Source organism: Balaenoptera musculus, chromosome 20, assembly GCF_009873245.2.
Source record: "Balaenoptera musculus isolate JJ_BM4_2016_0621 chromosome 20, mBalMus1.pri.v3, whole genome shotgun sequence".
NCBI lineage: Eukaryota > Metazoa > Chordata > Mammalia > Artiodactyla > Balaenopteridae > Balaenoptera > Balaenoptera musculus.
Window position 1 is genome coordinate 59,950,286 of NC_045804.1, and position 25,684 is coordinate 59,975,969.

The following is a 25,684-nucleotide window of genomic DNA, read 5'->3' on the forward strand; positions in this document are numbered from 1 at the left end:
AACTTACAATATTTGTCCTTTGTGTATGGTTTGTTTCACTTAACATAATGTCCTCAAGGTTCATCTATGTTGTAGCACGTGTCAGAACTTCATTCCTTTTTATGGTTGAATAACACTTCATTGTATGGATATATCACATTTTGTTTGTCCATTCATCGGCTGATGGATACTTGTTGGGTTGTTTCCACGTTTTGGCAATTGTAAATAATACTGCAGTAAACACTGGCATATAAGTATCTGTTCAAGTCCTTACTTTAGATTTCTTTAGAGAGATACCTAGGACTGAAATTGCTGGGTCATATGTTTAGCTTTCTGAGAAACCACCAAACTGTTTTCCATAGCATCTGCACCGTTTCACATTCCCACTTGCAGCAATGTATGCAGGTTCCAATTTCTCCACATCTTTGCCAACAAATATTTTTCCCAGTCTGTGGCTTGCCTTTTCATTCTTTTAACAGTGTCTTTCTCAGAGCAGTTTTCAACTTTCATAAAGCCCAACTTATCAATTTTTTCTTTCCCGAATCTGCTTCTGGTGTTGTATCTAAAAAGTCATCATCAAATCCAAAGTCACCTGGATTTTGTCCTATGTTATTTCCTGTAAGTCTTATAGTTTTGTGTTTTGAAGTCAGGTCTATGATCCATCTTCAGTTAATATTTATGAATGGTGAGAATTCTGTGTTTAGATTTATTCTTTTGCGTGTGGATGTCCAGTTGCTAAGCACCACTGGTTGAAAAAACTATCCTTTCTCTATTGAATTGTCTTTGCTTCTTTGTCAAAGATAAGTTAACTGTATTTGCATGAGTCTATTTCTGGGCTCTCTATTCTGTTTCATTGATCTATTTGTCTATTTTTTCACTAATACCACACTGTCATGATTACTGTAGCTTTATAGTAAGTCTTGAAATTTGGTAGTGTAAGTCCTTTGACTTTGTTCTTCCTCTTCAGTATTGTATGACTAGTCTGGGTCCTTTACCTTTCCATATAAACTTTGGAATTAGTTGGTTGATACCTACAAAATAACTTGTTGATTTTGATTGGGATTGCCCTGAATCTATAGGTCAAGTTGGGAAGAAATGGCATCCTAACAACACTGAGTTTTTCTCTCTATAAACATGAAATATCTCACCATTTAAATTTTCTTTGACTCCTTTCATCAGAGCTTGTCGTTTCCCTCATATAGATACATATACCTAAGTATTTTTTTTCTTTCTTTCTTCCTTTTTTTGGTACTAAAATAAATGATATTGTGTTCTTAATTTACAATTACAGGAAAGCAATTGCCTTTGTCTATTGACCTTGTAACTTAACAACCTTGCTATAATCACTTATTAGTTCCAAAAGGTTTTTAAAATAATTCTTTGGGATTTTCTACATAGACAATCATGTCATCTATGAACAAAGACTTTCATTTCTTCCTTCCCAATCTGTATATACCTTCCCTCCCCTTCTAGTCTCGCTGCACTAACTAGGATTTTCAGTATGATGTTGAATAGGAATAATGAGAGGAGATATCCTTGCTTTGTTTCTGATCTTAGGGGGAAAGCATCCAGTTTCTCACCATTAAGTATGTCAGCTGTAGTTTTTATATATCTTCTTTATCATATCGAGGACGATCCCCTCTATTTCTGGTTTTCTGCGTGCTTTCTATCATGAATGAATGTTGGATTTTGTCAAATGCCTTTTCTATATCTATTGATATGATCATATAAGTTTTTTCTTCTTTAGCCTGCTGATGTGATGGATTAATTGATTTTTTAAATGGTGAACCAGCCTTGCATACCTGGAATAAACCCCACTTGCTAGTAATGTAAGATCCTTTTAATGCATTGCTGAACTCAATTTATTAATATTTTGTTGAAGACTTTTGCATCTATTTTCATGAGAGATACTGACCTGTAATTTTTCTTTCTTGTAATATCTTTGTCTGGTATTGGTATTAGGGTAATACTGGCCTCATAGAATGAGTTAGGAAGTGTTCCTCTGCTTCTATTTTCTGGAAGAGATTATAGAGAATTGGTATCATTTCTTCCTTAAATTCTTGGTAGAATTCACGAGTGAAACCATCTCAGCCATAGTAAAGATAATAAGGATTATAGCAAAAATAAATGAAATGGAGACTAGAAAAACAATAGAGAAAATCAACAAAACCAAAAGTTGGTTCTTTGAAAAGATCAACAAAATTGACAAACCTTTAGGTAGACTGACCAAGAAAAAAAGAAAGAGATGCATATACTAAAATTAGGAATGAAGGAGGGAACATCTCCTAGATCTTCATATCTCTACTGATATTACAGAAAGAAAAAGGATAATAAAGAAATATTATGAACAACTGTTTGCCAACAAACAAGGTAACTTAGATGAAATGGATAAATTCCTAGAAAGACACAAACTAACAAAACTGACTCAAGAAGAAATACATAATCTGAATTCAACCAAAAAGACTGAATTAGTAAATTTTAAATTTCCAACAAAAAAAGCCAAGGCCCAGATGGTTTCATTGGTAAATTCTACCAAACATTTAAAGAATTTAAAGAATTAATACCAGTCCTTCATAAATGCTTCCCAAAATTAGAAGAGGAAGCGACACTTCCTAACTCATTCTATAAGGCTAGTATTACTCTGATACCAAAACTAGTCAAAGCATCAAAAGATAAGAAAACTACTGACCAATATTTCCTATGAATATGGACACAAAAGGTTTTCAACAAAATACTAGCAAACCAATTCCAACGATATATAAAGAGGATTATACACCATGACCAAGTAGGATTTATCTCAGGAATGAATAGTTAATTTAAGATCTGAAAATAAATGTAATACACCATATTAATAGAATAAATGAAAAAACCTACATGATCATCTTAACAGACACGGAAAAAGTCTTTGGTGCAATCTAACACCCTTTCATGATAAAAGCATTGAACAAAGTAGGAATAGACAGGAACCTCTTCAAACTGATAAATGGTGTTTACCAAAGGATACCATCAAGAAATTAGAAAAAAGAACAACCCACAGAATGGGAGAAAATATGTGCAAATAATATGTCTGATAAGGAATTTATAATCAGAACACATAAAAAACATTTATAGATCAATAATAAAAAGACAAATAGCCCAATTAAAAAGTAGGCAAAAGATTTTTTAAATTTTATTTATGTATTTATTTTTGGCTGCATTGGATCTTTGTTGCTGTGCGCGGGCTTTCTCTAGCTGCGGCGAGCGGGCGCTACTCTTCACTGCGGTGCGCGGGCTTCTCTTTGCGGTGGCTTCTCTTGTTGCAGAACACGGGCTCCAGGTGCGCGGGCTTCAGTAGTCGTGGCTCACAGGCTCTAGAGCGCAGGCTCAGTAGTTGTGGCGCACGGGCTTAGCTGCTCTGCGGCATGTGGGATCTTCCCGGACCAGGGGTCGAACCCGTGTCCCCTGCCTTGGCAGGCAGATTCTCAACCACTGCGCCACCAGGGAAGCCCAGAATTGTACGCTTTAAGAGGGTAAATTTATGGTATGTGAAATATATCTCAGGGAAGCTGTATTTTAAAAATACAGAGATTATTTAGCCACAAAAAAGAATGAAATCTTGCCATTTGCGACAACATGGATGGACCTTGAGAGCATTATGCTTAGTGAAATAAGTCAGATGAGAAAGACAAGTACTGTGTGATCTCAGTTACATGTGGAATCTAAAACAAAAACAAAAACCAAAACCAAGTTTGTAGATACAGAGAACAGACCAGTGGTTGCCAGAGGCAAGGAGTGGGGAGTGGGTGAAATGGGTGAAAAGGGTCAAAAGATACAAACTTACAGTTATAAAATAAATCAGTCATGGGGATGTAATGTACAGCATGTGACTATAGTTAATAATACTGTATTGCATATTTGAAAGTTGTTAAGAGAATAGATCTTAAAAAGTTCTCATCACATGGAAGGGGGTCAAAAGGTACCAAAAAAAAAAAAAAATGCAGAGAGAATGGTTTAATAAAGTTCCATTACTCAGCTTCAACATTATCAACTCATGGCCTATCTTGTTTCATCGATACCTCCACCCTGCCACCCTACCACTACTCTCATGCTGGATTATTTGAAAAGCAAATCCCAGATATTATTTCTTCTGTAAATATTCAGTATTTTTTCAGTAATATTCAGTAGTATCTTTCCAAAAGATGACTCTTTTTAAAAAAATAACACGATACCATTATCACATCCAAACAATTTTAAAATAATACCCTAATATAATCAAATATTCTGTGTTCACATTCCCCCCAGTTGTCTCATAAATGTAATTTTTTTTAATGGCTGCTTTGTTCAAATCAAGATCAACACACTACATTTGGTTATTTGCCTCTTCTATTTCTGTGTATCTATAAGCTCTCCTTCCTTTATTTTTCTTGCAATTTATTGAAGAACTGGGTTGTCATGTAGAGTTTCCCACATTCTGGAACTTGTTGCTTGCATCACTGTGGTGTCATTTAATATGATCACTATTATATAGTGATTCACTTTCAGATGCAGCACCAGGGCTGTTATAGTGTTATTTATTACACTATAAATAAGATAATTCATAGTTCATCAAGATAGTCACCACTCCTTTAGTGCTTACTAGGCACCATATCCTTTGTAGCATACTTGACACAAATTATCCCATTTCATCTTCATAACAACCTCATGTGGTAAGTATTATTATCCCCAGCCTAGAGATGAAGAAAATGAGGCTTAGAAAGGTTAAAGAAACTTGGCCACAGTCAAGCAAGCAGTAAACATATGGGTTCGACCCAGGTCTGTCTGGATTGGAAACCACAGTTTAACCATAGTTAAAATGCATACTTCTATCCATTATGTGATAATATCCCTATCCTTTTCCTGGGTTGTGGTTGTTGTTTGTTTTTATTAACTCTGGGAAGTAGTCCTTCAGTCCATCCAAAGAACTTACTTTCACATTTCATCTGCAACACTTAGGATTCTTTCAGTTTCAAGTAACAGAAAACTCCATCTCAAATGGGCTCAACAATAAGGATATTTATTATCTCATATAATAATAAATCCAGAAGTAGGGCAGCACCAGGGCTGATTGGTTTACTGACTCAACAACAACATCACAGACCCAAGTTCATTCTGTCTCTTTACTCTGCCATCATCAGTGTGTTGGCTTTGTCTTAAGGCTGGATCCCCTAAGATGGCTATTCCAGTTTGAGGTAACACGGCCAGGTGCAACAACATCCCATGGAGATGGTGGCATGTTTCCCTGTATGCCTCTATTTAAGAGCAAGAAAACCTTTCCTAGAAGGACTTCAGCTGACCCCTCCTCAGGCCTCACTGGTCAGAACTGGGTCACATGCCCACCCCTAATCTCTCAGTGGCCAGTCAAGAGGACTGTATTCCCCTTGCCCATGATAGGTTGGTATGGGATGGTAATAGGGTCAGGTTCCCTAATGGGTGAACACCTTTACAGACTTCTGCAAAGAAGAAGGAAAAGGGGGGAATGGATGTTGAGTAGGCAAGCAACAGTATCTACTATGTGTTCCAAATGATGTATGCTACATATTCCATTGCAAATTTACTGTCGACATATCAGCCTCCTCATTGCATGAAGAGGCTAGACAAGATGATCTGTAAGGTCCCTCCCAGCTCTAGGAGTTGTGTTTCAATTTTACATTTTCATATAAATGGGACTGGGACTGTTGGATAGCTCTTGTATCTCTGCTTTGGCTGCCACCTACGACTTTAACCTAAGAAATCATTTCTATGCCTGCTTCCTTTCACAATCTTCATCTGAAGCAGTGCTCCATTCATTTCATCACATGCAGACGTTTTCCTTTCAGGGAATCACAAGGAAGCCAATGAGAAAGATAGTACACCACTAAGTATCTTTGCTATATCAAACCTTTGCTACACTTTCTTCAAATCTGAATAAAATTGCTTTATTATTTTCAGCTTATGCCTACCATCAGCTTTCTCCAAGGAAGCTACTGTAAGCAGTCCTATTCTTATTTAACAGAAAGCTATAATTTGTGACAAATGTACAACATAAAAAAGTCAAAGTCAAAGACATCTGGTCTGTTACATAGGATATTTGGAATAACAAACGTATAGGAAAACTTGGGAATGTGATTTAAATTGATTTGGTCACACCTCCATTTAAGTTCACTCCTTCCCTCTCAGATTAGTCATTCTGGTGAGGAGGCTAAAACTGTAGTCCATTACTACAGTGTTGATAGTGGAAACGACACTGGTATCTCAATCAGCAGCTACTGTATGCCATTGTTCATCTTTAGAGTTCCAAGAACCTTTGAGAATTAACTTTATTTTCTGATTCAGCCCTCTTTCTGGGGAAGGTATGGCCCTGTTTTGAAATGTACAAAGGAAAGAGAGTGCTGTGAGTGCCTCTTTGGGGAAGGTCAGGGCTGAAGGAGAGAAGATAGGCTTAATGACCAGCTGGATGACCGAATAACTCATATCACCTCTCTGTGTCTCTTAGAACTCTAACTGAAGAAAATCCTCACTCTGCCTCTTACAGGGTTGTTGCAAAAATCAAGCGAGAACATGGATAGGAAAGTACTTCCACAAATGCAAAGTGATGCTACTATTTTCAAACATGGAATTCTCTGCGGCACTTTTTTTTTTGGTCACATGATTACTGCACAGGTCATGCCAGATTGATACTGTTTCACCTCCATTCACCCTTTGCCTATTTCAGAGATTATGCCAGCAATGGTGCGTCCATCTCTTTGGTTCATTTTCCTTCCACCACATCTGGAAGATGCAAATCCCACCATAATGAGAAATATTGCACTGAAAATATGCAGCAAGGGTTCAAAAAGGAGAGATATCACATCTGATTAGAAAACGTTTCTGGAAGGTAATCCTATTATGCCATATATTTTCATAATTCCAATCTTTGTCCAATGTCACCCCACCCCACTTCATGCTTCAGACACCAGACAGTATTTTCTCTATCTTTGTAGTTCCCAAGAACCTGGCATAGAGGACACATCACAGTTTACATTCCGGATGAAGTGAGCCTGCTAAACGTCTGACAATAGCAAACCCGGCGGGTTGTAACATTTATTTATCTAGACCAACGATGTCGACTATCTTTAGCTTAGCATTATACGTAGGGCTTTCGAGGCCGGAAGTGTGCCCGGGTCTCCCTTGCAACTCCCGAGGAAGGAACATTTATGGAGTATGTGCTAAGTGCCAGACACAGGTGCTTTCACCTATGCACCTAAAATGCGTTTAGTCCTCACAACATGTCTTCAAGCTTTAAGCCTACCTTACAGATAAGGATGCTAAGGCACAGAGAGGCTAAATTAGCCAGCCTCTCCTCTAGTGACGCCACTGCGTGTGCGTCGGCTCTCGAACATTCTCACCCACAAACTTTAGATCGGCCTCGCTACACGCCACCTCCCTACCCCCAGGCATGTACCCCAGCTACTCCTCCCCACGCCCCGCCCTAGGCCGGCGTAAAGCCAATAAAGCCTAGGGCAGGCCTGCCCTGTCTCTGACCCGGTGTTAACAAGGCTTCCACTTAAAGATGCTCACTCACCCAACAGCTCTTCACAAGCTTGGAGAGCCTTTGCCACCCACCCTATCCGTAGCCCCGAGCTTCTCCAAAGAGCCCGCACAGCTTGGTCCCAAGGCTGAGGTCCTCCTCGCCTGCACAGCGGTTACGGGGTCGGGACGCAGATTCCGGGCGAGGACACCTTCAGGGGAGGGGTGAGGAAGCCCGGGGTGGCAGCCAGGGGGCAGGGGGTCCCGCCTCCGCGCGGCCGCCGCACGCCGCCTCGAACTACGCTTCCCAGCCTGCTCCGCAGCAGCCGCGCGCCCCGGCGCCGCGCCCGGCCGGGAGCCGCCTGTTGATTGCCGCGCTCGCCCCGGCCACGGCGCCGCCCTGCTCGCCGGCCCCTCTACCTCGGGGCAGACGGACTGGCCAGCACCGCCGGCTCCGGGATGGGCGCGCTGACGGGTGAGCGCGCCGGGGGGTGGGTGGGGGCCCGCCCGGGCGAGGCGCGGTCTGCAGCCCCCCGGCCCGCAGCGTGGGGCGGCCGCGCCCTCCCTGCCCTCGGGAGGATGCTCCGCGGCGTCGGCGCTCGGCCGGGCGGGCGCTCGAGGCCGGGGCCGCCTCTGGCCTCCTCGGCTCGACGGGCGGTGCGGAGGAGAGGGCGGCGCGGGCCGGAGGCGCCCGGCGGGTGTGGGTCCCACGCCCTGCACTGCGGCTCCGCAGTCTCTGCAGCCCCCGGGCCGCCGCAGTGAGGGCGCGGTCTCTGTCCTCCCTGAGCTGCGGGGCCGGGTTTTTCCACGCTGGGCTTTGTTCCCCATTTTATCCTCTCCTGTTAACGTTTGACAAGCTCCTGGAGCCTAATGCTGTCACTGCAGCGTTAGAGCAGGCGACGGGGAAGGGTAGACTCCGGCTGGAGCTGTCACCCGCAGGGCGTTTCAGCCTCCGAGAAAGCAGCGTTCCGAGAGCGGCCTGATGCAGGTCCTCGGGACTCATTTTTTTTCTGGTTAAAGTAGTGGTAGCATGTGCTCCCTTGAGTCTTCCTAAATTTTCCCTGTTGACTTGCAGAAATGAAAATTGCTTTTTAATAATAATAATAATAATAATGGCTCCTAAAGGGAATTTTTATTTAACGTATTCAGAGGTGGGAAGGTGATGCGGGCAAAATGCAAATTAGCAATGAAGGAGGCTGTGAATGCTACGGGCTTCCTCTTGCCTACTAAACATCTGAATCACCAGGTCCTTGGGAAGGGAATGAAAAGACAATCGGAGAAGGTATTTACAAAACCCTTTTCCAGCTCTACCACTAAGGAGCTGAGGGACCCTGGACAAGTCCCTTCACCTCTCTTATCCTCTTTCTCCATGGTAAAACGGGGCATGCGGGTTACATGATTTCTAAACCTCTGTTCTTCCAAGACTCTCATTATCAGGGAACTGAGGAGATGAGAGGTGCTGGTGTTCAACACCATTACAAAAACCTAATTGTGACAGAACAAGCAGCTTTACCTAGTGAGGAGGAAAGATTTTTCAGGGTTTAGGCAACCTGATTTCTTAAAAAATAAAACCAATTTCCTCTATCTACTCTCTGCAGTCTAACCCAATAAATATGCATTACAACTTTTATTTTTTGTAAATTACTATAAATTGGTAGACAACAACAGGCTGTGGATGTTACGTGTTTGTTTTTAATTTGCTGAAGGTGAAGTGATGGGACCAGCAGGTAAAGGGAGAAGCAAATGGCTCCCCTGTGCTGGGCAGAGCAGTCAGATGTGGTCAGCAAGGAGGAGGGGAGGAAACCGCAGCAAAAAGTAAGCAGAGAGTACAGACACTGAGGATAGAGAGGATGGGTACTGATGGGTCATTGTTTGAATAATAAATACACAATAGAAGGAATGAGAGAACCAGAAAACCAGTGCTATGCAACCCTAATGTAACTGATTCAGGCAAGGATTCATCCAGGGGTACAAAACCTTTGAGCAAAAGATTGTTGGAGAGCAGGATTTTCACATTTTTTCAAAGTATCTCGGCACAGATTACCTAGGGAAAATGTGTCCTTATCATGGAGAGATGAAGAAGTCATCACCTTAGCTGAATGATCAAGCTTACCAACACCTATCATGCATCTCTTGTTGGGATGCAATAAGAAGGTCACAACTTCACGTGTGTGGTGTTCCTCCCCAAAAGACGGTGGGAATGGGATACTGTAGATTAAAATATTCAAGTGATAACCAATCAGGATGTGTGAACTTTGGATCCTAGAACAGAAAAAATAAATAAAAAATAGCTATAAATGATGAGTTGGGGACAATTGGAGAGATTTGAATACGGACTGCATATTAGATAATATTATGGAATTACTTTTCATTTTCTTAGGTGCAGTGGTGGTACTGTGGTCATGTAGGACACTGTCTTTTTCTTTTGAGATGTGGGTATTTGAGGCACAGTGTCATGATGTCTGCAACTTTCAGCGGGTTCAGGGTGGAGGGGGATTAGAAGAGTTGGGGAGGACGCTCGAGAATGCAGCAAAATGATGACAGCTGGTGAATTAAAGAGAGTTGTATACAGGTGTTTATTGTACTATTTTACGTTTTCTGTAGATTTGAACTTTTTGAATAAAAATTGAGGTGATCAATAAAATAGATAAGTAAACAAAGGAAAGGATTGTAGAGGACAGCGTGGTTAGTGACAGAATAAAGCAGTGGATCTGCGGGGGACTCACAGTGAGTCTGTGGCTTCAGGTTCCCAAGATTTAAATCCTATTGGAGGTGTGAGTTGGGTCAGGGGAAGTTCTCTTTTTTGGTTTGTCTTGGCTACTATGAATCATTTATTCTTAAGACATCTCATCCCCTAACTCCAACCTTAAAGTATTAATAATTCCCAAACCTTAGAAATTCTAGCCCTACCCAAGAACCATTCTGAAAGTGCTATCCCTTTCCTCTCTGGGTTCAAGATCTGCACCCATGTGGCTCAAAGAGGCTCATAGAAGGCAGATGCAGAAGAGAACTATTACCTATTACCAGACCAAGAAAACAGAACCAATTCTTAAGATACAGCACTTAATTTTATACAGAACCTTTTGCTGCAAAGATGTTTTTCCTATACCTGAAATATATATATATATATGCTTTTATGTTCTGCCCCCCTGTTTTGGCATCAGGGCTACCCCATCTCTTTCCTGTGTGTCGCCAGTATTCCTGGGTTTCCCTGGTGACGGCTGAGTAGAGTAGGAATGAGAAGGTCAGCTCTAGGACTGTGGGTAATAGGAGCTCATGAAACGAGGTGCAAGGCCAGCCATGCCAAGCCAGGACATGAGGAGTAAGGAGCCAATCTGAGGCACCAGCCCAATGAAAGAACCAGGAGGCCTCTTGTCAGAGCAGTGGGAGGGGTCTTGAGGCTAGGGACCTGGGCTACTGTTCAGCCAGTGTATACAGGGTCAGCCATCCCTGTCGTTTATAGCTGACAACCATTCTTATAGGACAGTGCCCATTTCATACCAGTTAAATATTTTGCATATCATCTTGATAAGCAGTCATGAGTCAAGGTGCACATAGCACCTGTAAGTCATAACAAAGCTTTGATCAAAACCTAACTGGGATACAGATGCCAGAGAAGGAGAGAAGATAGGTGGGTCAAAGACGCATAAGCAGGCAGACAAGACAAAAATTAGAGAAACCATAGTGCCAGTCAGGAAGTGAGAAGCCCATAACTTCCTGAAGCCAAGATGAGGGGACATGGCTAGAACCAATAGGCAGTTGAAAACCAAAAAGACCCAGACACCCATGTGGATGGCAAGGAGTTAGAAGTCAAGAAACAAGAACTCCTCAGAAAACAGAGAATAGGGCCAGACAAAGGGGTAGGGCAGCAGCAGGGAGTAGGACCTGCCAAGATAATTAGAAACCAGGTGGCAGTCTGGGCAGACAGTGAGACTTCCATGCTAGAGCCCTTCTGCCCCCGCCAGGAAGCTTCTTGGCAACTTCCTGCCCAGGTGGAAACCTATCTATACTTTGGCCAGCCTACCCATGGCGGCTTGCTACACCTGGCAGTGCTGACCCAGGGCTCCTATAGGGTGCTGCCTCTCCACGTTCAACAGATCCTGACAAGGTTAACGGAGGGAACCACCCTCTGAGATAAGTACTGCTCTTTGCCTGTTTTACAGAGGAAGGGACAGAGGCTTGGAGAGGTTGTCACTCGCACATGGATCTGTAACCATCAGTTCAAGGACTGGCTGACTCCAAGGCCCATGCTTTTTGTCTTCTGTGCTCTTCTGAACCTGGAGGGGGTGGTTACTGGTGGGCACATTGTTTTAAAAGGAGACAGTTTTCAAGCACAGTTTGAGCTATGGCAACTTTTGCGTTGTAAGATTGGGAAGTTAAGAACAAATGGTCTCAGAGACAAACTCTTCATTCTGGTAAGATCTGTTCCTCATTCCCCATTCAGCTTGCCCCTTCCAATTGCCTTCTCATATTTTTTGCCTGAAATTCCTCCTTATCACACCCCATTCTCTGTCCTGCATCTCCTGCAGATATTTCCCAGGATATGGCAGGAGCCATTTGGTTAAAAAAACCAAAAAAACAAAAAAACAGACTTGAATGGGCCATCTTCAAATAGCTAGATTCCAAAACACAGGATGTGTTTTGTACACATCTTTGTATTTTCCTGCAGCTAGAAAAGAATTAAATATATAGGATCAATTCCTGTTTTGTTAGAGGATATATCGATAAGCTGATTTTCTTCTAACTTACTAGTTTTAGAAAATGTAGGTTTGGCTCTTGTGCAAACTGGTTCACTGATTGTTTAAAGATTACTATAAAATATTGAAGATATATAATAAAGAATAATAACTTCTCACTTACTGACTACCCCCCTTGGGACTAAATCATCATCAGTGCGGTGGAAGCCCAAGTCCTCCTTCCCCAATCAACTCCCCCTCCCCTCGCTATGTGGTGTCTGTCTTTTCCATGTGCAGTCCTTTGTAGCTTTCCCAGATATGTATGTACTCCAAAACAATTTATGGCACTGTTTTACCCATTTAAAAAACTTCTCACTAGGTTTTACAAGTATTTTTTTCTTACTCTTTTGTAAACATTGGTCTTTGGTTTGGATCAGATTTAATAAATAGGGCTGCTTGTTTTGGCTTTGGTTCTAATTGTGCGGGGAGGGAGGGCCAAAGGCTGGGCACTTCGTGCTGTATCTGATTTTCCTCTTTCATGCCACAGTTATACAAATAAGGTAGAGGAAAGAGAAGCGGAAGGAAGCCACACTGCTTGTTTTCCTTCTCCGGGCTCGTATCTTTGGTAACAGGAAGAGTTATCAGAGGGCCCGAATCATCCTCCCTGCAGCTCAAGTCCTTGCTCCTCTTGTCCGTTTTCTAACCGGTTGGTGTACATGCCCACCTGGACTCCTGGAAGCTCTGTTTGGCGCTTGCTTCACTGCAGTGTGCATATTAGTTTCTTGTTGCATGTTGAGAGCTTGCCGTGGGACACACTCTGCTGGAGGTGAGGCTGCAGCAACTCTTTGGAAGCTTTCCGAAGAGGACAAATATGAACTCTGGGAGGCCTGGGTAGGGGCTAAAGCAGGCTAGCCATGAGCTAGAAATCTGTGATTTGACTTTAAAAGCTATGTGAATAATGTATTCACATATATCTATATTTGTTATTAAAAATAAAACCAGCTTTCCCCCAAATCTTTAAATCAGAGTTGTGCTCCCAGAGGATACACTGTTTTTTTTCTCCTCTGGCTTTAAGACTCCCGTGATGCACTGGCACAACATATGCAATTTGTTTTAACAGGTACTGTTACATAGTATTAACATGTTATTGTAACTACTTAATTAAAGTCTCTCTCACTGCCAAACTGTAAGCTTAGTTAGGGCACAAGATATCATCTGTTCTGTTCACTGCTTTTGTCCCAGCATTGGAAAAGGTGGACTTTCAGTAGATATTTGTTGAATGTATATACAAGAAGCCCAGGAATATAAAGAATTATGACATCATCCCTGTCCTCTACGAGTTGGTGGTGTAGTTAGAGAGAGAACCATTTATGTAGCATACATAAAAAATAATGAGAGAGAGATGAACACTCAACTGGTGACATAGGCAACGAGATTTAGGAAACAGAGCAACTTCTGTGCGTTTAGGTGGCCTCAGAAAGTTCCATGACAGAGGGTGCAGGCTGTGGATATGGTGGAATGATCTCTGGACCAACGGGTCACTTCACCTCTCTGAGCTCATTTCCTTCATTTGACATTTGTTGCACAATACTTGTTGGATGTCTTCTCTGGGTCAAGACCTGTGCTGAGAGCCAGGATTATAACAATGACTAAAACTGATACAGTCTCCACCCTCACAGAGCTTAGCAAGGAAGACAGAGATAAAACAAGCAATTGTAATAAAGTCAAGGAGAGGTCTGCATAAGGGGTGTGCCATGGGGTGGGGAGTGACTCAGACCTGCCTGGGGGTCTAAACAAGGCCTCTCTGAGGAATTGAAGCTTACATTGAGACTGGAAGATGAGTTGGCTACCAGTCAGCCGGAGAAAGAGGGGGTAAGAGTGCTCTGAGCAGAGGAAACAACATAAGGCATGATCCAGGAGTTGGAAGTGGTCCAGGGGGCTGGAGCCAGGAGGAGATGGGGAGTGCAGTGCAGGATGAGGCTGATGAGGATGACAGAGGTCAGACTGTGAATTTGAACCTTACCCTCCAAGCGAAGGGAAGCCACTGGAGGATTTTAAGTAACTAGGGCAGAGTTGGTTAAAAAGATCACTTTGGCCATTTGTATGGAGAATGGATGCAGATGGACTAAGGCTGGATGTGGCAGTGCAGGCAAGTGACGTAGGCGGATTCTCAACATGTTTAGGTATGGACCAGATTTGGTTATTGGTGGGCGGGGAGGAGACAAGGAAGAGAAGATGTCAAGGATGGCTCCCTGGTTTCTTGGCCAAATTCCTAAAATTGGAAATTCCAGTGGAGAAGCTATTTGGAAGGAAAGATGATGTGAATACTTCTGACATTTGAGCCTGATTCAGCGAAGTAGAGATGTTGGTTCGGCAATGGAAATATATGGACGTAACCCTCAAGGAACAAAGTCTAGATCAAAGATATGGATTTGGGGGTCTTCAGGTAATGGATTATAATTAAAACTTCGGAGGGGATGAGTTTCCCCAGGGAAAGTGTACAGTGTAAGAAAAGAAATGCTAAGACAGGATCTTGTAACATGCCAGTATTTAAGGTAGAGGAAGAAGAATTGCCAAAAGAGACCAAGGAGTGATCAGAGAAGCAGGAGAAAAACCATCTGTGTTGCTGGACTGTATGATCGTTAAGGCCTCACTCAGCCCTGACGTTCTGTGGTCCTGCAGAGCTGGGATCTGAGCCAGGTCTCAAAAGCAGAGCACATGGATTGACCATGAGAATAGAGAAGGGCATTCCAAGTAATATTACTATATCAGCCAAGGTCCCAACAAGAAACAGAGGACACACTCAAACTGAATAATTTGAGGGAATTTTAATAAAGAGGCTATTTACAAAGTTGTCAGGAGGGTTTGAGGAATCCAACAAGGCAGAAATCTGGCACTAGCCACATAGGAACCCTTCACCACCCCCAGGCCTGAAGTCAGCAAGGGTGTAGGGGCAGCTGTGTAGAGGGGGCTTCCTGGTGGCCTTCTGGACCAACCTCCCTCTCTGCCTGCCCTCCGTTTTCCTGCTAGTGCCTCCTGTTGGCCAAACAGAAGCCAGAGAGCAAGGGAGCCTTGATGCCCTGTAAATACAGCATCTTCCTAGGGTGCAGAGCAGGGTGGGAAGTGAATTGGGAGGGCAAACGAGATATCCAGAACAATTATCTTGGAAACCGGAAGTCTATGAATAAGAGAGTGTGTTAGTTTCCTGTTGCTGCTGTCACAAATGCAGGGGCCTAAAACAACACAAATTTATTATTGCACAGTTTTGGAGGTTGGAAGTCCAAAGCAGGTTTCTTTGGGCTAAAATCAGGGCATCAGCAGGGCTGCATTCCCTTCTGAAGGCTCTGGGGAGAATTCATTTCCAGGCCTTTTCCAGCTTCTAAAGGATGCACACATTTCTTGTCTCTCGGCCGCTTCCTCCATCTTCAAAGCCAGCAATTGCATCACTCTGTCCCTCTGCTTTGGTCATCACATCTCATTCTCTGACTCTTCTGCCTTTCTCTTCCATCTTTTAAGAGCCCTGTGATTACATTGCACCCACCCAGATAATCCAGGATAGTCTCCCTAGTTTAAGATCCTTGATTTAATCACACCCAGTCCCTTTTGCCATGTGAAGTAACATATTCCCAGGTTCTGGGGATTAGCATATGGACATCTTTAGGGGGCCATTATTCTGCCAACCACAGAGAGCGAATAAACAATTTTGGCTGGATTAGAGGGCTCCCTAGGAAAGTAATGAAGACAGAAAACAGAAAGTGCAGATCAAAGCCAAATAATAGGAGTTTGTGATGCTAGACTGTCTGAATTTCATTGTGTAGACAAGAGGGAGCCATTGTAAGTCCTTAATCAGGGAAGTGGCTTGTTAGCAGTGTGAAGAAAGATGATCTAACCATGGTGCTCTGGGTGGCTTAGAGGGAAGAATAGAATCCTTTCAAGATGCAATGAGAGTACTCCAGGTCTGAAAGAACAAAGATCTAAAGCAAGAGTGACAGGAAGGGATGGTGTGAAAAGTATTGTACAGTAAGAATCCACAGGAGGTGGTAACCAACGAGACAGGGAAAGAAGGAAAAGAAACTCACGTGGTCTGAGTTTTGGCAGTGACTGACTGGTAGATTAATAGTATGATCCAGAAAACCAGGAGAACAAGTCTGTTTCAGGGGAAGATAAGAAGTTGGGGTATAGTTGTAGAATCCTGGAATAGAACTGCAAATAGAATTTTATCAACTCTTAAGATACCATCAGTTGTAAAATGCACCAGTATTTTACATACCACCGAGAAGAAAAATGCTGCCGATTAAAATGTGACCCTTCTTGGGAATTCCTTGGCGGTCCAGTGGTTAGGACTTGGCACTTTCACTGCCAGGGCCCAGGTTCAATCCCTGGTCGGGGAACTAAGATCCTGCAAACCACACGGTGTGGCCAAAAAGAAAAAAAAAAAAGTGACCCTTCTTAAAAATGTAATTTGTTGGGCTTCCCTGGTGGCGCAGTAGTTGGGAATCTGCCTGCCAATGCAGGGGACACGGGTTCGAGCCCTGGTCTGGGAAGATCCCACATGCCGCGGAGCAACTGGGCCCGTGAGCCACAATTACTGAGCCTGCGCGTCTGGAGCCTGTGCTCCGCAACGAGAGAGGCTGCGATAGTGAGAGGCCCACGCACCGCGATGAAGAGTGGCCCCCGCTTGCCGCAACTAGAGAAAGCCCTCACAGAAACGAAGACCCAACACAGTCAAAAATAAATAAATTAAAAAAAAAATTGTTTACTTTATTGAAGAGCTGTTTTAGACTTACACATAGACTTTTTGAACTGACATTCAACAAATTGCACATATTTAAACCGATGCAATTTGATGAATTTTGACATATGCATGCACCTGTGAAGCCATCACCACAATCAAACCCCCAAAATTTCCTCATGCCCCTTCGTAAGCCTCTTCCCCTCCCTACCTCTCTCCCATCCCTAAGCAACTACTGTTTTGCTTGCTGTCATATAGAGCAGTTTACATTTTCTAGAATTTTAGACAAATGGAATCATGCCATATACATTCTTTTTGATCTGGCTTCTTTCATTCAGTACAATTGTTTTGAGGTTCATCCAAGTTACTGTGTGTATCAATAGTTCATTACTTTTTATTTCTGAGTAGATTCCATTATGTGGATATACCACAATTTGTTTATCCACTCACCTACTAATGATCATTCAGGTTATTTACGGTTTGGGCTATTACAAATAAAGCTGCTATGAATACACATACATTTTAAAAAATAATATATCACCTCTGTGCATACAGAAAAAGGGAAAATGGAAATGAATGGGTTAATATTCTTTTTTTAAAAAAATTAATTAATTAATTAATTTTTGGCTACGTTGGGTCTTCTTTGTTTTGCATGGGCTTTCTCTACTTGTGGCCAGCAGGGGCTACTCTTCGTTGCGGTGCATGGGCTTCTCATCGCGGTGGCTTCTCTTGTTGCGGAGCACGGGCTCTAGGCGCGCGGAATTCAGTAGTTGTGGCGCACGGGTTTAGTTGCTCCACAGCATGTGGGATCTTCCCGGACCAGGGCTCCAACCCCTGTTCCCTGCATTGACAGGCGTATTCTTAACCACTGTACCACCAGGGAAGCCCCTGGTTAATATTCTTAAAGCTTCTTCATGTTCAGACTCCAACTTTTTGAATCGCTCATATTCATCAGTGTCTGGTCTTTTCCACACAATATCTCCTCTGTGCCATCAAGAGTGGTAATTAAAAAAAAAAAAATCTGTAAAAGAACAAAAAGCCTTTGATGTTGGCTCTTAAACCTACTCTGTAAATTATGTTAGGTTTTAAAAGAGTATTCCACTATTTTAAAAAGTCCCTGAGATATTTTCCAAACTCCTGACACCCCTTTTGCTACTTTTGAAGCTGGTGCTTTTGTTCTTTATGCATACATAGGCAATGACAAGTATGACATCTGTGACCGCTGCTGGGTCGGCAATAATTGTAGGACCATCAGTTGCAGCACACACAATTTCTGAGCGTTAAGTGTGGGAAACTGTGCATCTTAGAATCTGTTGGATAGGGTAATTCAGTCAGTTCAGTTGATGGCTAAGAGCCTGGCAGATATGCACCTTAACTATCTAGGGCCAGTATCCTGTTCTTTCTCATCCTGAGTCCCCTCAGGGTGCACTGTTGGGCATGGCTGTAAGTGGCTGAGGGCATCCTTTGCTGATATGGCAGGCGGCCTTCTTAGACTCACGCAATAAATTAGTGGTAGTTGGGACCAGAACAAAGTGTATATGACCCAGTTGGTTTCTTTGACTTTAGTGGGAGAGGATTTTTTTGTCTGTTTTGGTTTGGCTTTATTTTTTTACTGGAATATTACAATTAAAGCTTAAAAGAAGGTGGACTGATGGAAGGGAAAGAGAGTTACATTGTATATGGAAAAGACACCAAAATAAAAAACCACAAACTGGAACGTGGTGAGCAGTTGAAGTAAGGACAGAGGAACAACATTCCAATAGCCCTTAAGTGGCCCCGCCTACAACCAATCTCTTTCCATGACAACCTGTTTTTCATTCTTACCGTTTGAATTACCTTATTGAAAACAGGTCTTCTCAGATCAATTCCTCTACTTTAAACATTTGTGGTGACTCCCCATCTCCAATAGAATAAAGCCCAGGTTCTTTGGCAAGACGTATAGGAAAGGCCCTTCACAGTTGTCCCGTCCTCACCTTTAGTTGTTTCCTCTCCTCTTCCCCCTCCTCCCCTCTAGCCACACCAACCATTCACCAAGCATCATGTACTTTCTTATCTTTGTGCCTTTGTTTATGCTATTCCATTTTCCTGGAAGGAGGCTTCCCTGCCCACATCCACCTTAGGACCTCTTCCTTCAAGGCTCAAACACAACTTCTTTCAGTGTCAACTCAAAACCCCCATCCGCATCCAAGGATTATTTCCTCATGTGTTTTAAACCTACTGTGTACATGACTTCTGTTATAACACTTGTCAACTGAAAAAAAAAAAAGCACAACCTAAAAGTTGAGAATTATGTTTTCTTCAGTGGACTTTCTGAGGACTCAAGCCCAGGAGGCAGTTTCTCAGAAAGCTGTGTACGACAGGAGCCAGGATGTATAGGGGTTTTTGCTACAAAACCCAGGGAGTCTGAACATCAAAAGATTACTATTAGTTAAAACCAAACATCTCAAGTTAATGAATTCAGCACTTTTCTGTGTAGGGTGATAAATGGAATATTTATAAATAGAATATTTCCTGCCATATCAATAAACAAAGGATGTCACAGTCACCAATGATTGCAGCCCTCCAACGTGAGCTGGTGAGCCCTGAGGAAACCATAGAGTCTGTCATACAGAGTGAAGTAAGTCAGAAAGAGAAAAACATATGCGGTATGCTAACACATATATATGGAATCTAAGGAAAAAAAAAAAAAGGTCATGAAGAACCTAGGCGAAAGACGGGAATAAAGACACAGACCTACTAGAGAATGGACTTGAGGATATGGGGAGGGGGAAGGGTAAGCTGTGACAAAGTGAGAGAGTGGCATGGACATATATACACTACCAAACGTAAAATAGATAGCTAGTGGGAAGCAGCCGCATAGCATAGGGAGATCAGCTCGGTGCTTTGTGACCACCTAGAGGGGTGGGATAGGGAGGGTGGGAGGGAGGGAGACACAAGAGGGAAGAGATGTGGGAACATATGTATATGTATAACTGATTCACTTTGTTATAAAGCAGAAACTGACACACCATTGTAAAGCAATTATACTCCAATAAAGATGTTAAAGAAAAACAACATACAAAAAAAAAAAGAATACGTGCCATCTAGCAGCCAGCAGACTGCAGCCAGTCCCTGCCGTGAGCCCTGAGGAAACTCAGGATGTGAAAACACAGGCCCCAGATAGATAAGATACATATCAAAGGAATGACTTCAGTGAGCCCAGACTCTTTCATCTTCCCATACATAGAAAAGCACTAAATTCCTTAACTTGAGATGTCTGGTTTTCTTTATTTAACAATAATCTTTTGACGTTCCCAACTACCTGCTCTTTGTTGCAAAACTCCTACATATCCTAGCTCCTCCCCCCGCCTCCTTGGAGCAGTTTCTCGGAGTTATCTGAAACGCTCTCTCCCGGGCTGCAGTCCTCATTTTGCCCCAAATAAAATTTAACTCGCAACTCTCACGTTGTGCATGTATTTTTTTTTAAGTCGACTAGGGGAAGATGCAAAAGTCTGGGCTCACTGAAGTCATTCCTCTGATATAAACCTTAACTATCTAGGGCCAGTATTCTGTTCTTTGCCATCCTGAGTGCCCTGAGGGTGCACCATTGGGGGTGGCTGTAGTGTTTGAGGGTTGCATCCTTTGCTGATCTGGCAGGCGGCATTCTTAGTCCACACACGTATCCAGTGGTATTATCCCTATATATGTATGTCTCACTGAGTTGTGTTCTCCTTGGGGAAAGGGTCATATCTTGTTTTATCTGTGTATTCCTGTTTTTTAGAACCATACCTGGCAAATAGTAGATTGACAGCAAGTATTCATTGCCTTGAAAGATGTGCTTGATATTAATACGGCCAAAGGAGAAACACAATCAGTTAAGTACATTGCTATTTCCTGAGTGCAGTATTATCTTTTGAGGGAAGATCTGTAAAATCCTCTGCCAGAAAGAAGGGATTGAGGAAAAATTTTGTTTTGAGTGGAAGTTTAGGAGGGAGGTGATATAAAAAGAGGAGGTTGAAAAAAAGAATGGACTAGGGGTGTAAAGAATTAGGGAGGATGGCTTAAGAAACAAAAAGGAAGTGGGACTAGAAAGAGAATGGGAGATGAAGAAAGAAGAAAAGAGGGGAGAAAAGTGGAGAGAGTACCAGGATTTTAGACTCTTACTTAGCTTAATTGCAGGGGACTTTCTGGACGAGGCTTTCTCACATGGACGTCCAAACTCTCTTTCCTGAATGAACCCCATTTTGTATTCTTCACATCACTCTCCCTCTGAAAAGACACAAGTCTGCTCCTTACACTGCCTTACAATTAGTGCATTGTTCTTCATTGTTCTCTGTGGAAAGCAGGAGGCAGAGTCATCTGGTGGGAAAGGCACTCACTCCACAGGGACTCAAGGACCTGGCACATCCCAGCTCCAGCCCCTCCAGCGATGCCCTCAGCCCCTTCGACCTGAGAATCTTCATCTGTAAAATGGGATATCGATATCTGTCCAGGCTTCCTTTCCAGGTCATTGTAAAGATCTAAATAAGTGAGATAACATATATGAAAATACTTTATAAGCAGTCAGGCTGCTCTGCGAATGAAGGTGGTATTACTTACTTTGTTGAGTTATTCGTCAGGGGAGAGACCCCATTGGCACATAGCATAGCCCTGTCTCCTGCTAATAAGTCCTGTTTACCCAAAGGAGATAACAGTGTTTCTTTCTTCTCAGCAGTATTCTGAAGTCTCAGGAAGCTGGTGCGGTTAAATGTGCATGGCCCATGAGAAAGGCGTATAGGAAACCATGGCACTCCCCTTTCAAAAAGACCTGGAGAAATACAAGAACATTGATGAAGATGAGCTTCTTGGCAAACTCTCAGAAGACGAACTGAAACAGTTGGAAAATGTTCTTGATGACCTAGATCCCGAGGTTAGTGACCTGGAACTGAAGCAGGTGGTTAGTGATAGGATGGGATAAACGGTGTGGTGTGGTCCTTAAACAATAGTGTAGGAATTCCCGATCTCTAAATGCAAATTATGTGTTCTTCCCTGATTGGCTGTGGGTCGTTACTTTTATAAACCCATGGAGAACCTCAGTAGCCACACCTATGATACAGCAATTGTATTTCTCAAAAACCAGTTTAATGTAAATGGGGGAAAATATTTTCCATTGGCTGAAAAAGGACTAGACTGACTTAGGGAAAAAGAAAGGGAGGAGGGAGAGGAAACAAATATGACTGAGTTTCTTCTATGATTCATACACTCTGGTGGGCCCAGCAGCACTTGAGATAAGTTGTATTATCCCCATTTCATAAATGAGGAGACACACCAGGAGAAGTAATTTACATAAGATCCTATACTGGTAAATGTCAGAGATGGTATTTAAACCAGATCTTTAACCACAAAAGCAGATCTTTTTTATATCTTGTTTCTTTAACATGTATAAACAACTTGAAATCTTTGATGATCCCACAACAATGGATAGATTAGAGTAAATGTAACCAGGGAGTTCCCTGACGGTCCGGTGGTTAAGACTCCACGCTCCCAGTGCAGGGGGTGCGGGTTCGATCCCTGGTCGGGGAGCTAAGATCCCACATACTACATGGTATCGCCAAAAACAAATTTTTTTTAAGTATTAAAAAATTAAAAAATAAAATAAAATAAAAATAAATAAATAAATGTAACCATAATATCAGGTAAATTTAAATGGAGCTTCTCATGTTTTTATGAGCTCTTGAAAAGGTAATTAGCTTGTTACAGTGATTGTTTAGCAAGCACTTTCTTCAGCCCTGCTAATATTATCTCAAACATAGAATAGGAGGCATCTAAAATAGTGATTTTCCTATAAATAAAAATGTCACTACAATATTTATATGATATTCCATTATGCCAGATAATTTGGATATTGTTTTTACTTTAAAAAAATACTAGTATCCTTTTTTTAATTTTTTAAACTTAAGAAAGATACCTCTATATTTCATCAAGCAGGTATCAACACCTACCATAATACTCACTTACCAGCTTGGATGTTTCCCAGGAGAGGTTAGAAATAACAGAGTGTGGTCGCATTGGCTCATCCACACGCCTGCCTGGGAGCACTTTGGGCGCAGACCTGGCCAAACCTAAGAGGGATCTACGAAGAAAAAGGTCGTGAAGGGCGGCTGGCCTTTTGCTACCACGTTCTTAGAAGGCAGCTGCAGGAGACAGGCTGCTCCAGCCACGTGTGCTCACCGGGAGCCCCCGTCTCAGCACAGAATGTTAGAGCAGGTGGGGCCTCAGAGATATGCCAGAGCCCTAGCCCACAGCTCACACCCACATCCCCCATCTCCCCATACACAGCAGGGGTAGGGGAGGTAACAGGTATCAGTCAGGCACACACCCTGCTCCCTGCTCACGCCTCTGTCTTGTCAGAGCTCACTGCTGCCAGCTGGATTTCGACAGAAAGACCAGACACAGAAAGCAGCCACCGGCCCGTTTGACCGCGAGCACCTCCTCATGTACCTGGAGAAGGAGGCTTTAGAACAGGAAGACAGGGAAGACTTTGTGCCCTTCACTGGAGAAAAGAAAGGTAAGACCACAGGCAGCAGCTGGGAATGCAGGCACTCCTAAGGTATTGTCATGGAAGGTCAAGTAACAGAACTGGCCTGAAAGGGGGAAATAAGACCACGAACTGGATTCAGTATTAAAAAGAACCGTGGCTGGTGGATACATGTCTGTGTATACTTGTCCAGACCCACAGACTGTACACCACCAAGAGTGAACCCTAATGTAAACTGTAGATTTGGGGTGATAATGATGTCAGTGTGGGTTCATCAGTTGTAACAAATGTACACTGTGCTGCGGGCTGTCATTAGAGAGGAGGGTGTGAGTGTAGGGAAGGGGGAGGGGGGACACAGGAACTCTCTGTACTTTCCTCTGCTAACCTAAAGCTGCTCCAAAAAATAAAGTTTATTAATTAAAAAAAAAAAAAATAGAACCATGGCAGAATATGAAGGCTGCAGGTATAGAGAACAAACTAGTGGTTACCAGAGGGGAGAGGGAGGAGGGGAAGGGTGAGACAGAGGTATGGGATTAAGAAACACAAACTACTATATACAAAATAAGTAAGCAACAAGATCTATTGTACAGCACAGGGAAACAGAAACATTCTTTTTAATAACTTTAAATGGAATTAATCTACAAAACTATTGAATCACTGTGTTGTACACCTGAAACTAATATAATATTGTAAATCAACTATACTTCAGTAAAATTTTAAAAAAACACAGACTGTTGTGCAGAGAAATTAAAGATCTGAATAGCAACAACAACAAAAAAGCTACCAGTTCAAAAGAAAGAAAACTGTAATTAAAAAGGTATGAATCTTGCTTCTGAAACACATGTAGGTAACCATAATTTGTAAAAATAATCTGCTTGAGTAAGGGGGAAAGAAAAAGGAATATGTAGGCTAATTAACTGAATACTTAGAGTGTAATGGTACTTGCATTAGTTTTGTAAAAATAATCTTAAGCCCCAAGAAGCAGTTTTGGAAGTGTAAAGTAGCGTCGGGCTTAAAAGAGGGTCTCACGGCATTGGCGTGTTCCTCTTAGCCCGGGGCTTTCCTAGCTGCAGGAGTCTACTCGAGGTCGAGGCGTTGCCTCTATTCCGTTGCTACCATTACAGGCCAGTACAGTCAATCATCCGTTCATCCAGCATGTACCAACCACCTCCTGGGTGCAGAGCCCTGTGCCATGTGCTGGGACCACAGGGAATGAGACCCTGCCCTGCCCTCAAGGAGCATGTGGTCCAGCGAGAAACACTCTGATAGATCCGGAAAGGCCTGAGGAGTAAGGGGATGTTTCTCCACACAGGGGGTGAGCTCTGAACTAAGACAAGGAAAATCCTCCTCCCTAGCTCCTGACCCTGAGCTCCTCTTTGGAGGAAAAGTAGATACCAATCACCTGTCCAGGTTCCTCAGCTATAAGCAGTGACTTGGGCCCAAAGATACGACTGGAATCCCTGATAACTTCATAGTAACTACGGTCTTTTTAAAACACAAATCAGATCATGTCAGTTCCCTGCTTAAAGTCCCAAATCATTGCCGTGGTCCTCAGAGTCCTGGCAGAGCTCACCTTGCCCACCTCTCTGACTGCATCTCTCCTACCCTCACTAAGCCTGGGCCCCACTGTCCTCACTTCGTTCCCCAAACTTGTCAAGTTCTTCTCCCATCTCAGGGTCTTCTTCCCTCTGACCGACATCCCTGTTCTTCACCTCCTAAAAGCTCTGGCTTAAATGTCAGGGCCTCCAGCTTTCCCTGACCTCTCTGTCTAAAACAGACCCCATGTATTGCTTTCTTAGCACTGTGACAGAGTTCATCCTTTTGTTTACTTACTTTAGGATTTGTGTGTTTTCCATAGGAGACTGAGATTAACAGTGGGGCTGTGTCTCTCTTGCATCATGGCACAGAAACTGACACAGGGGAGGCACTGGATAAACGTAGATTGGAATAAATGCCATCTCTGAGCTTTTGTGCCATGGCCACAGGGAGCAGGAGCACCGGCCGCTTGGCTGCTGCCTTCTCTATGCAGCCTCCTGGCTCCGCTGAATCATGCACATCCAATGGCTTGTGCACCACTCATAATGTCATTTTATTAAGAAGGTAAAGTTGGGCACTGACAAACTGGGCAAATAACCGAGGATTGCTGTAGGAATATGGAGCTGTTTCTATGGTAGCACGGTTATAGTTAGACTAATTTAATTGTGAAGGAAAAAATAAATTATAATGTCAGATCTTCAATAAAATCCCAGTTAACATCCAGTATTAGGGTAGTGAAAGAATAATAAGAGGGAAGCTGCT

The 25,684-nt window shown here is 42.8% G+C and overlaps 1 protein-coding gene across 3 annotated transcripts in view; it reads left to right on the forward strand.

Annotated features, from left to right (window-relative positions):
* The first annotated feature begins 7,852 nt into the window (after positions 1-7,852).
* Positions 7,853-25,684, forward strand: part of TMOD2 (tropomodulin 2) — a 53,426-nt gene continuing 35,594 nt past the window's right edge. Inside the window, exons 1-4 of one of the 3 annotated variants that reach the window (XM_036835744.1) lie at positions 7,853-7,957; positions 20,651-20,743; positions 21,584-21,778; positions 23,260-23,416. In XM_036835744.1, the coding sequence (XP_036691639.1) occupies positions 21,653-21,778; positions 23,260-23,416 (283 nt within the window). In that variant the 5' untranslated portion in view covers positions 7,853-7,957; positions 20,651-20,743; positions 21,584-21,652. Of the gene's footprint in view, positions 7,958-20,650; positions 20,744-21,580; positions 21,779-23,259; positions 23,417-25,684 lie in introns of all 3 variants that reach the window. The other 2 variants (XM_036835742.1, XM_036835743.1) reach the window with 2 other exon arrangements.